Source organism: Elephantulus edwardii, unplaced genomic scaffold (genome assembly GCF_000299155.1).
Source record: "Elephantulus edwardii isolate Elephantulus edwardi_28Jun2011 unplaced genomic scaffold, EleEdw1.0 scaffold00472, whole genome shotgun sequence".
In the NCBI taxonomy this organism is placed as follows: Eukaryota; Metazoa; Chordata; class Mammalia; order Macroscelidea; family Macroscelididae; genus Elephantulus; species Elephantulus edwardii.
This window is the reverse complement of record NW_006400222.1, coordinates 714,846-725,988: the sequence shown is the minus strand read 5'-3', so window position 1 is coordinate 725,988 and position 11,143 is coordinate 714,846. Positions and strand designations below refer to the sequence as shown.

The 11,143-nt window shown below is 58.8% G+C and overlaps 1 protein-coding gene across 1 annotated transcript in view; it reads left to right on the top strand.

The window, feature by feature from the left end:
• Nucleotides 1-8,167, top strand: part of ANO7 (anoctamin 7) — a 26,254-nt gene extending 18,087 nt beyond the window's left edge. Inside the window, exons 12-24 of the mRNA XM_006902935.1 lie at nt 510-653; nt 735-872; nt 1,064-1,162; nt 1,233-1,335; nt 1,628-1,739; nt 1,958-2,012; nt 3,151-3,248; nt 3,755-3,897; nt 5,167-5,372; nt 5,636-5,778; nt 7,405-7,495; nt 7,845-7,964; nt 8,096-8,167. Of these exons, the coding sequence (XP_006902997.1) occupies nt 510-653; nt 735-872; nt 1,064-1,162; nt 1,233-1,335; nt 1,628-1,739; nt 1,958-2,012; nt 3,151-3,248; nt 3,755-3,897; nt 5,167-5,372; nt 5,636-5,778; nt 7,405-7,495; nt 7,845-7,964; nt 8,096-8,167 (1,524 nt within the window). The remainder of the gene's footprint in view (nt 1-509; nt 654-734; nt 873-1,063; nt 1,163-1,232; nt 1,336-1,627; nt 1,740-1,957; nt 2,013-3,150; nt 3,249-3,754; nt 3,898-5,166; nt 5,373-5,635; nt 5,779-7,404; nt 7,496-7,844; nt 7,965-8,095) is intronic.
• Nucleotides 8,168-11,143: the final 2,976 nt, after the last annotated feature.

Here is an 11,143-nt window from a genome sequence, read left to right as displayed (position 1 = left end):
GTGTGTGTGTGTGTGCATGCAGACCTGTACCTGGTATGGAGTGGGTGTGTGTGCAGACCTGCACTTGGTCCGTGCGCGTGTGTGTCGTGTGTGTGTGTGTGTGTGTGTGTGTGTGTGTGTGTGTAGACCTGCACTTGGTCCGTGTGTGTGTGTGTGTGTAGACCTGCACCTGGTCCTGGGGGTCTGCGTGGTGGGCAAAAGATGCCAGGGCTTGTAGACAGACGGGACAGGGCAGGGCAGGGCAGGCAGGGTGGGAGGGACAGCTGGGTGGGTCAGGGCAGGCAGGCTGTGTCCACTGGGTGCTGGACCTCCTTCCATCCTGTCACATGGGCCAGGCTGGCACCCACCTCCCAGGACTCCATAGTCATCCTGAGCAGAGACAAGGTCAGCATGCAAACCCCCAGACCTTCTGGTTCAGGCATCTTGGGGAACAGACAATCAGAAGGGGCCCTGGCTACATGGTGTGGCTGTGGGCAGGCCCCAGGCAGGTGACCACCATGTTCCCACAGGCTGGCCGGCTCTTCGACCACGGCGGCACCGTCTTCTTCAGCCTCTTCATGGCTCTCTGGGCAGTGCTGCTGCTGGAGTTCTGGAAGCGCACAAGCATCACGCTGGCCTACCGCTGGGGCTGCTCTGACTTCGAGGACATCGAGGTGTGGCCAGGTTCTGCCCACTGCCCAGATGTGGACACAGAAGGCATGGGCTGAGCTGGCCACTGACTCTATTCCCTGCAGGAGAGGCCTCGACCCCAGTTTGCTGCAGCAGCCCCGACGACAGCTGTGAACCCCATCACTGGCCAAGAGGAGCCCCATTTCCCCGCACAGAGCCGTGCAAGGCGTGTGCTGGCCGGCTCAGTGATGGTCATGATGATGGTACTGGCCACTGGCCTCCCTCGCTGCCTCAGGGCTCTTGAGGCTTCACTGCCCAGAAGTGTCTAAGTGCTAGGTTCAGGGGTTTGATGTGTATGTAAGCAGGGGTGCGGGAGGTCTCCCCATAGTGGGTGTGGTCATGTGTGGTGAGGCCTTATGGGTCATGTGCTGGTCATATGATCCAATGCCCGCAGGTGGCTGTGGTGGTCATGTGCCTTGTGTCCATTATCCTGTACCGTGCAACCATGGCTGTCCTGGTGTCCAGGTCCAACAACACCTTCCTGGTGGCCTGGGTGAGGCTCTGGTCCTACTGGATGGGAGGCTGGCCTCAAGTGCCCCACACTGACCGGCAGTCTCCACCAGGCCTCCCGCATCGCCAGCCTCACAGGCTCCACACTGAACCTCATCTTCATCCTCATCCTCTCCAAGTTCTACGTGAGCCTGGCCCACCTCCTGACACGCTGGGGTGAGGCCCAGGATGATGGGCCCAGGCCCCTCCCAGGCCCCTCCCAGGCCCCACCCAGGACCCTGCCAGGACCCTGCCAGGACCCTGGCCTCTTTCCAGCCCCTCCCTGACCCCTGCCTTTCCCCTGGCCCCTCCCCAGCCCCCTGCCTGGTCACCCTTGGGCCCCTTCCTGGCTCCTACCCTGGCCCCTCTCCAGCCCCTGCCTGGACCCTCCCCGGTTCCTGCCCTGGGCCTCCTCAGCCTTGTCCTTGCCTCTGAGAATGCTGGACCTAGGTGGCCTTTCTGTGTATAGAGATGCATCGGACACAAACCAAATTTGAGGATGCCTTCACCCTCAAAGTGTTCATCTTCCAGTTCGTCAACTTCTACTCCTCGCCCATCTACATCGCCTTCTTCAAGGGCAGGTGCGGGCAGTGCTCCCACCGTTCCCGATGGGACATGCAGGTTGGGCTGAGACTGGATGGTCCTGGCTGCCTCCTCCCAGCAGGCTTAGGTGACTCTGGGTGGAGCAAGTGGGTCTTACCTGCCAGGTACCTACAGCTCCAAAAGTGGTTGAGGGCTTCTGGAGTGACCCCCCATGGATCCTGTTCCTCTGTGGTCTCAGCACCCTTATTTCCAGCAGGTTTGTGGGTTACCCAGGCAACTACCACACCTTGTTTGGGGTCCGTAATGAAGAGGTGAGTCCATGTGGAATGAGGCTCATGTCCTGTGGGCTTCAAGCCCTCCTCCCTCCCCCCCGTCCCCGAGGAACCTGCTGGCCTTCCCACCATTTCTCAGGCCTCCATGACGGCCATCCCCAGATGCCCACTCATGACAGCCATCTACACCTTTCCCAGTATCGACACAGAGGAATCTGACATTGCCACACATCACCAGCCAGGACAGCAGGACACAGGGAGGCCTTTCTCCCAACGTCTTGTCCCCTAGGCTCCCCACACCATGGCAGTGCCAGTGATAGAACTAAAGGCAGACAAAGCATCTGTCAGAACCCAGGGGGACGGGGAGAAAGCACCTCCTGTGTAGCAGCCTCCACACTGAGGGGAGGGCAGCAGGGGGTGGACGGCGACCCTGGGGGGCATCGGGGGGGAGGGCAGCAGGGAGCAGACAGTGACTCCAGGAGGGCACAGGAGGGGCATCAGGGTCTGGCCTGTGGGTTCCAGCTGCTCCTGTGAACAGCCTGGTAAAAGAAGCACACACCTCACCCAGGCAGAGAGGCTCTTGCAAGTGCCTGGAGCTGTCTGTGGGGGCTTCTGGGGGCCAGGGACAGCTGGGGTTTGTGATTTAGCTCCTCACACAGGCTTTGTCCTAGGCTGAAGGAGGGAGGGACAGGTGGGGTCCATGGCCAGGGCCTCAAGGTGTCCAGCAAGAAACATCCTGCGTCAAACCGCCTCTTGACTGGTGAAAGAGCTCAGGACTTGGGGCTCAGATTCAGCTGGATCCTCGGGTTTGAGCACCGTTATTCTACCTGCCCAGTGCTTGCTGTTATTTCTGGGTACCTGCCAGACTGGCATCCTGTTCAGGGCCCCTTCCTAGGACTCTGGCTAAGGGCCACCTCTTGCTGACTTAGCTGGGGTGAATTCAGGTCCAAGACTCCTTAGATCTGAGCTCCAAGAACCCCTGTGTGACCCAGTGAAGGGCCTTGCCTGGTTGGAGGGTTCTGAGGCCCTGTGGTCACCCGGGAGATACCCTCTAAGGCAGGGGCTGGAGTGAGGAAGGGTATCTGCCATCTTCAAGGGTCTGGCAGAAGCAGGGAGGTCCTGGAGGTGGGCAATGTGAGGGCCAGTCCCTGGGCTGACCATAGCCCCACTGATGCAGTGTGCAGCTGGGGGCTGCCTTGTTGAGCTGGCCCAGGAGCTCTTGGTCATCATGGTGGGCAAACAAATCATCAACAATGTGCAAGAAGTCCTTGTTCCGTGAGTCTCCAACCTGGGCAGTGTCCAGGCCAGTGGGAGGGAAGTGGGCAGTGCTGAATCCCCCACTTGAGCTGTGGGTATGCCTGGGGCTCCCTGGGGAAGCAGACCCTGCTGTTGGCTCCCTCTGGTGGTGGGATACTGAAGCCCTGGACAAAGCCTAGGAGATAACCCCTTCTTTCCTCCCTAGCCCCAAGCCAATTCTAGAGAGAGAGCTGAGGGTATGATGTGGTCAGTGACTCCCAGGGACACTACCCAGGCCTATGGCCTGTGTTGTTTGCTCCTTCACCACAGGGGGCATTTGGAGGGAGAGGACAATCCCAGGCCCTGGACACTTGGGCCTCTCAGGGTGGGAGAGGGTGGCCCTGGGGCCTCACAGCATCTGTCCTTCAGAAGGCCTCCTCTCCTTGCACCCACATCCTGTATCAACCATCCTTGGCTGTCTCCTGTGAGCAGACTGGGGACCCACTGGAAGAATGGGGACATGTTCCTGCTCTGTGTCCTTCCAGGAAGCTCCAAGGCTGGTGGCAGAGGTGGCGGCTCCGCTCCAAGAGGAGGGCAGGGGCGTCCGCAGAGGCTGCCCAGGCCCCCTGGGAGGCGGACTATGCGCTGTTGCCCTGTGAAGGCCTCTTTGACGAGTACCTGGAGATGGGTAGGAGCTGTGGGGGGCTATGCTAGCTGGGTAGGCAGCGGCACTGTCCTGTGTCCCCAGATAATCGTGCTCCTGCCGAGGGCACGGGTGGGGAATCGGGAAGGAAGGATGGATGAGGTAGAGTGAGGGGAGCCCAGAAGGTTGGCCATGGGTGCAAGGAGCAGTGCCCTGGACGCAGGGGCTCTTGGGACCAGGTCTGCAGCCAGGGGTATCCTGAGGTGCCCCAGAAAGCAAGGGATGAGAAAAGTGGGGTGCCCAGGGAAGCAGGTGGGGAGAACCTTCCAGAAGCAAGACTACATGTGTTGTAGTTTTTCTCCATAAACTTCCTTAGTACTCACACCTTTCCTGGGGATACTTGTCATGCTTCAGTCCCCAGTGGCTCCTTCCCCACATGGAGGGCATGGTTCAGTCCGTGGGGGGATCTGCATGCCAATGTGCCCCAAGCCCTCACTCATCTGTGCTTCTGCGTGTAGTCCCTCTTCCAGTGTTGAGATACAGGACCACACAGTGTGTGTCTGCTCCTCAGAGGCAGGTGGTCTCCATAGTTGTCTGCCCTGTGGAAGTCCATGGGATCTTCAGCAGTCTCCCCCGACAACTAAAGCTCAAAGGCATCATTTCCGCTTGTGACCCTTAGTTGTTGTCCACTGGCGCACAAGGAGAGTAGGGAGATCAGGAGCTCCCTAGCAGGCAAGGCAAAGGGGCTGCAGAGGCCATCTGTGCAAAGGAGAGGTGTGATGTTTGTACTGACCAGCTCCTTAAAGAGGCTAACCCACGGGATATACTGCCATTCAGAGGGCAGTGCTGCCCTGAGGCTCAGTCCTAACCCTTGAGAGGAACAAGGGAGAAAGCTGTGCTGTAATCAGAAGGAAGTCCACCAGGTGTCCACTGGGCAGGGCCCAAGACCTGGGATGAGGCAGAGCCCCTGTCCTGTTAGAGGGCACTGGGCCTTGGTGACCATGGCCCCTAGTGGTGCAGGCAGGAAGTGCAGCCAGAGTCCCAGCTCTGTGTGAACTTACAAAGGGCAGCAAGCCTGGCATCCAGAAAGGCTTCCTGCAGGAGGTGAGCCTGGATCTGAGCACCATAGGATGGGTAAGAGCAGGAAGCAGGGACAGAGAGAAGCAGGAGTTGGGGAGGCACAGGGCAGCTGTTCAACAGTGGGAACGTGTTGGAGCTGAGGAAGGAGCCCACGGAGGGCCTGTGGCTGCAGGGGCGGCATGTGCTGGCGGGCAGGGAGTCTCCTGCTGGAGTGACCGCGGTGCTCTGTGGCAGTACTGCAGTTTGGCTTCGTCACCATCTTTGTGGCTGCCTGCCCTCTGGCACCTCTGTTTGCTCTGCTCAACAATTGGGTGGAGATCCGCCTGGATGCACATAAGTTTGTCTGCGAGCGCCGGCGTCCAGTGGCTGAGCGTGCCCAGGACATTGGCATCTGGTTCCACATCCTGGCTGCCATCACACACCTGGCCATCATCAGCAATGTGAGAGAGGGCAGGGGTGGCTCAGGACTGGGCAGGGAGCATAAGGCTCAAACTAGAAGCAAAGGACAGGTGGGGAGCCACTGGGTAGGCAGGGTCAGATGAGGGCTGAAGGTTATATGGGTGCAGAGATTGGTCTGAAGAGTGGCTGAGGGGGAGGGTGGCACAGAAACCCCTCAGCCAGGGTGGGCACAGGGCCAGACAGGAGGCAGGGGATGTGTCTGGCCACCCTTCACCTGACACCTGCCCATACCTGTTCCCCCAAGGCCTTCCTGCTGGCCTTTGCTTCCGACTTCCTGCCACGTGCCTACTACCAGTGGAGCCAAGCCCAAGACCTGCGGGGCTTTGTCAACTTCACGCTGGCACATGCCCCACCCACCTTTGCTGCTGTCCACAACCGTACATGCAGGTGAAACCCCAGGAGGGTGTGGAGGGGTGGAAGGGCAGGGGGCTGGGAGCGGAGGGGTAAGGGCTGAGGGAAAGGAAGGCCCCAGACCCAGGCCAGTGGGAGAGGTGTCCAGTCAGGAGACCTGGCAAGCTCCTGGTGGGAGTGGACTGAAGTGAAGGTAAGACCCTGCTGTCCCAGTCTCTGCTCTCACCCATGTTCTTTGACTTGAGGACGGTAGCCTGTGTTGTTGGGGTCAGTCTTGATTAGACCTGCAGATCATGTGGAGGTGTGCTTGTGCCCCACCCTGAGCCAGCTCTGCATGTCCTTCACTGAGTCTGGCTGTTTTGCAATTGTTCTTTCTTGCTGACACAACAGTGTGTGACCTTGTCCAGCCCAGGTCTGATGGCCTGCCTGACCCCACAATCTCCTTGTGACCACAAGTGGGTCACTTGCAGAATGCAGCCAAGTGCTTCCCTGTGGTCCTGGCCCCTGCTGGTCCCTGGAGCAGATCTTCATGTCCATGTGTCCTATGTCAGCTGGACCTTTCCGGGCTGGACAGGGGCCAGAGAGCTTTTGGTTGGGTTGTGTCTCCTACTTTGCAGGCTGTGGACTCTCACCATGGGCTTTTCCAAAGCTCTTCAGTACATGTGGGAGCACAGACATGAGCCCGTGGAACCGCAAGGACCTGTGGTCAAGGGACTGGAAGGCTGTGGCCCTGGCACAATCTTGCTCCACAACTGTGCACTGCCCTCAGGATGCAGGGACTTAGTGGCCCTACTGCTGTGCCTGTGGGGGGTGGTCTCAAGCTCATGAGAGCATAGGCCTTTAGGAGATGGTGATGATCTGTCCTGTAGGAATATGTGTTGGCAGAGGCCAGCCTAAGGGTGCAGACCAGCACATGGAATTGGGGGCCAAGTACCCCTTCCTAGGGCCTAGCCAGCAGGGGCTGATTGCCCAGTTTTGAGTTTCTTTCTGGCTAGGGTGGACCCTGGCACTAAGCCTCAAAGCCAAGGGGAAATGGGGGCCACCCCTAATACCCACCTGCTTGTATTTACTTCTCAGCCCTGGGGTTTAGCAGTAGAAACCACAGGGGGGATGCTGCTTAAGCCCAAGTTCTGGCTGCCCTGTGCCTGTTACTTGACTTCTCATTACATCTCCTCTCATGTGCCTGTTGGTCCCTCCCATTATGTGCCAGACCTTGATAATGAGTTTTCAGAGAAGTAACAAGGTATAAGATGAGCTTGTTTATTTATCTGGTGGTTGGGCATAGAAGTTCCAGGCCATTGTCCACCTGCCTGGAGGCCTGAGATGATCTAGTCAGGCAGATGCAATCAAGTGCCCCAGGGTGATGGGTTCTGGTTTAACAGGCTCTGCAGTGCCTGCAACTCCAGTTAGCAGCCTCCTGAGGAACACCCCCTCCCTCGGCTGCACTTCCTTCTCTCTGAGAACCCATCGGTGGGATCTAGACAGAGCTCCCATGGCAGGCCGTGAGGGCCAGCAGGGTTTGCCTGACTCCCCTAGCATGCCATGACTCCTGCCTGTCCTTGCTGTGGCCACGTGGAACTGAGGGAATGCTGAGTGCTCAGAACATGGTTCAGGGACCACCCCACCTACCCTCACGCCGCCAACATGTCTGGTCTCCGGCAGATACCAGGCTTTCAGGGATAGCAATGGACACTACTCCCAGACCTACTGGAACCTCTTGGCCATCCGCCTGGCCTTCATCATTGTATTTGAGGTACTGGGGCACCTGCTGGTTCTTCCTACAGCTCCCTCAGAGCCTGGGGCTCTTGGCCTTTGAGGTGCTGGGGGTGGGGATGACACACTATGGTCAGCATAAGAGTCTTGGCACTGCCTGCCCTGTCGTTTAGTCACAACTCCTCGATGCACCCCGGGGACGTGAAGCCTTATCTTCCCAGCCACTCAAGGATCCACAGGGTCTCATGGGAGCTGCCCATTGCCTCCTTGGCATGGTCTTGTCCTGAGCTGGGGGCAGGGGCTGAGAGGTCCAGGCCTAGGCAGTCCCAGCATGCCTGTCAAAGGCCAGCCAGGGTGAGGTCCACCCCAGTGTCCTCTTGTGATTCCAGCATGTGGTCTTCTCCATCACTCGGCTACTCGACCTCCTGGTGCCTGACATCCCTGAGACTGTGGAAGTCAAGGTGAAACGCGAGTACTACCTGGCCAAGCAAGCACTGGCCGAGAACGAGGTGAGGTGCCAGCATCTCTGGCACGCCTCAGGAGGCTGGGCCCCTGCACCCTGGGAGGGGGAGAAGTCCCTCTGCACAGTTGTTCTTTAGTCTAATTGCCCACCCTTCTCTGCCTGCCCTCCCTGACACAGGTTCTCTTTGGGACACATAACAAGGACAGCAGACCCCCAGAAATGGGCACACACCTGAGCCCACAGGCCTAGGCTGCCAGCTCTTTCTTGTTCGGCCACAGCTGGCTCGGCTCTGGCCTGAGTCGGCACCTCCTGTCTCAGACTCCTGTGGCCTTTCTTGTCCTTCCCTCCCTCCCTGACCAAGGCCTGGCATTCAAGTAGTTGGGTGGTTGTTGTTTTCTTTCTTGTTGTGTACTGTCGAGTAGGATCCGACTGGCACAGGAGATTGTCCCTCCTCCAGCAGAGCATCTGGGGGATTCGAGCTGCACACCTTCAGGATTGCAACACAGCTTCTTGCCTCTAGGCCACCAGAGCTCCTTTCAAGCAGCTGTTTTAACGGTGCTCCCTGCCCCATGCCCTCCACTCCAACTCCAAGCTGGAGCTTGGCTGAGGTCACCTACCCCTGTTGTAGAGGCGAGGGTCCAAGGGAAGCCCTAAGGCCCAGTCCTAAGCTCCCTTACTCAGTGTCTTTGACCTCTGCACTGTGCTGAGCAGCACTAGAATAGGCACAGGCTCTGGACGCTGACTTTCGCAGCACCTCTTGGTGGCTCTGGGACGTCCCCTGAGCACCCAGCTGGATGCCCTCAGCTCTGTGCCTGCAGTGCTCCTTTCCACAGGGCAGCAGCCCCTGCTCACTCTGGCCCGAGGCTCAGGGCCTGTCCATGTCAGTCACTGCCCTTATCCCCTTCCACCCTCAGTGCCAGCAGGCAGCCCCCTCACCAGAAGCTTGCCCTGGATGAGTGAGGGTCCCACAGGGGTGACTCCGTCCCAGGTTTTCTGCTGCAAGTCTCTTCCTACCATTAACCTGGTCTCCCTGCTAGCCCTGGCTGCCTGCTGCTTAACTTCCTACTGCACTGAGCCCCCTATTTCTGGCCACCCCTCTTCCTTAGAAGCAGAACCAGACATTTTACAATGCCCGGACACCTGCCAGACCAGCCCTCCCAGGGTGCCTGACCAGCTCACCGCACTGATCCTCTGCAGCTGCACGGGAGAGGCGCGTGGTGCCCACCTGCTTTCCCTGCCGGGCAGTGTGGGGCCCTCAGCAAACACATGGACAGCTCCTGGAAGGCCGTCCTTGTTGCCTGATGCAGCTGTACCACCCACTGCTTCCTGTGTCTGGGGTTCTTAGTGTGCAGCTCCCACCAACTGCAGCCATCAGCTTGGCATTCCCCTGTTCACCCTTCCACGGGACGTTGTCCTCTTGGCATTAGGTAACCAGTTGACCCCACTATTGACTCACTCTTCACAGGCCCACAGCTAAGACACAAGTGCCCCATGGGGCATGTGAAGAGGGAAGGGCTGGCCTGCAGAAGATGCTGTTTCCCCCTCAGCAGGGGCACAGGGACAAAGGGCATGCAGGACAGGGTCCTTTCTTCAGTGGTCCTGCCCAGCCACCCCAGTTCTCAGTGAAGCAGAGCAGAGACAGTACCCCAGACTGTGCCAGGGGGGCGGGAGACAGCTCCACACCTGCAGCCCGAGATGCCTGCCTTGTGACCACCTGTCACGTGCCCGGCCGCGCTGTCGACACTAGGTGTGCGAGGACCTGCCTGAAGCGTGCTGGTCCTGGGCAGCACGGGATGAGGGGGCTGCGTGGTGAGGAAATGGCTCTGGAACCCAGGACACTTTTAGCCTTTATTTGAGAATTTATAAAATTCCACTGTTGTCCACGTTAACGAGCCTTTACATGTTTGCACACAATCCCAAAGTTAAGGCCAAGGGATGGGTCACAGCTATGGAAATGTGACGTGGAAGACATCTGACAAGGACACAGCTGGCGGGTCTCAGCCTGATGTCTATACAGTACCAGGCCCGCTGCATGGTCGGCTGGTCCTTCCATACCCTTGAGTGACAGCCTGAGGGGTGTGCAAAGTTGAGGGCGTGAAAGGCCGGGCTTTTAACTTGGAGCAGTGCCAAGGTGGTAGGGGTACACACAGAGGGTGGAGATGGGGCAGGGGAGGGGCATGGAGGCTCCAGACTCATGCAGGTGGAAAGTGACAGATCAGGTCTTCAAGGACAGTTCTGGAGGAGAGAAGCCCAACCCTCCCCCCCGCCTCAGGCACCACTGTCCCTGTGTCTATACCTGTAGATAGCAGAGACCTGGCTGCTTCAGCCACTGAGACCCTGCAGAACCCGAGCTGTCTGGGTTGAGGAATCGGGGGCCCAACATGATGGAGCAGGTGTCACTGAACAAAGAAGGCTGTGAAGCTGACAGGGACACCTCCAGGGTGAGGAAGGTGGCAGAAGACCAGATAGTGCAGGTACAAAAGGCCACCCTGGGCCCTCCCAGGCAGCCAAGGAGTCTGGGTGCAGCAGTCCTTCTGGAGGCACCAGGTGTCTGTCACAGGTCAGGTGCTGGCTCCCTCCAGCCCTGCAGGCCCTCAATGGCCTTGTCTGCCCGTTTCTGCTTGGGGCCAAGATGGTGAATGTCCCCTGCCCAGGACCTCCTGCCTGCCTGGCCTTCAGCCAGTTTCCCCACACAGGACCCAAGTCCAACCAAGTGTGGTGGGTGGTGGCGGTCTGGCGCTGAGGTAGTGACGGCCCTGTGTACAGTGTGTGTGGGAGAGGAGGGCAGGTGCAGGGACTGGTGACAGTGGAGCATTACCCAGGGCTGGTACTGTAGAACAGGGCTGCCCCAGGCCAACACATGGCCACCCCCTACTTCCCTGGGCCCCTCGGGTGCCCCAGCAGCCAGGCCAGGAAGTACATGATGCTGGTCACTGCTGCCCTCATCTGCTGGGGACACTGCATGCTACTGAGGGTGGGCAACAGGCAAGGCCCAAGGGTGGGAAAGGAAGAGGGCAAACGTTTGGCTTTTATAAAGTCGAGGACATTTATTTCCTGAGGTCATGACACAGGAAGCAGACTCCCAGCAGAGGCGGTGCTCTCAGAATGCAGGTCAGCGTGCTGACAGACATGCTGGGGGCTGGGAAGCTGAGTCTGGTTATGGGCTATGAAATGGTCAATTACCGTATTTAGTGTTTCAAACAGTGGAGAGCCTGTCCCAGAGCA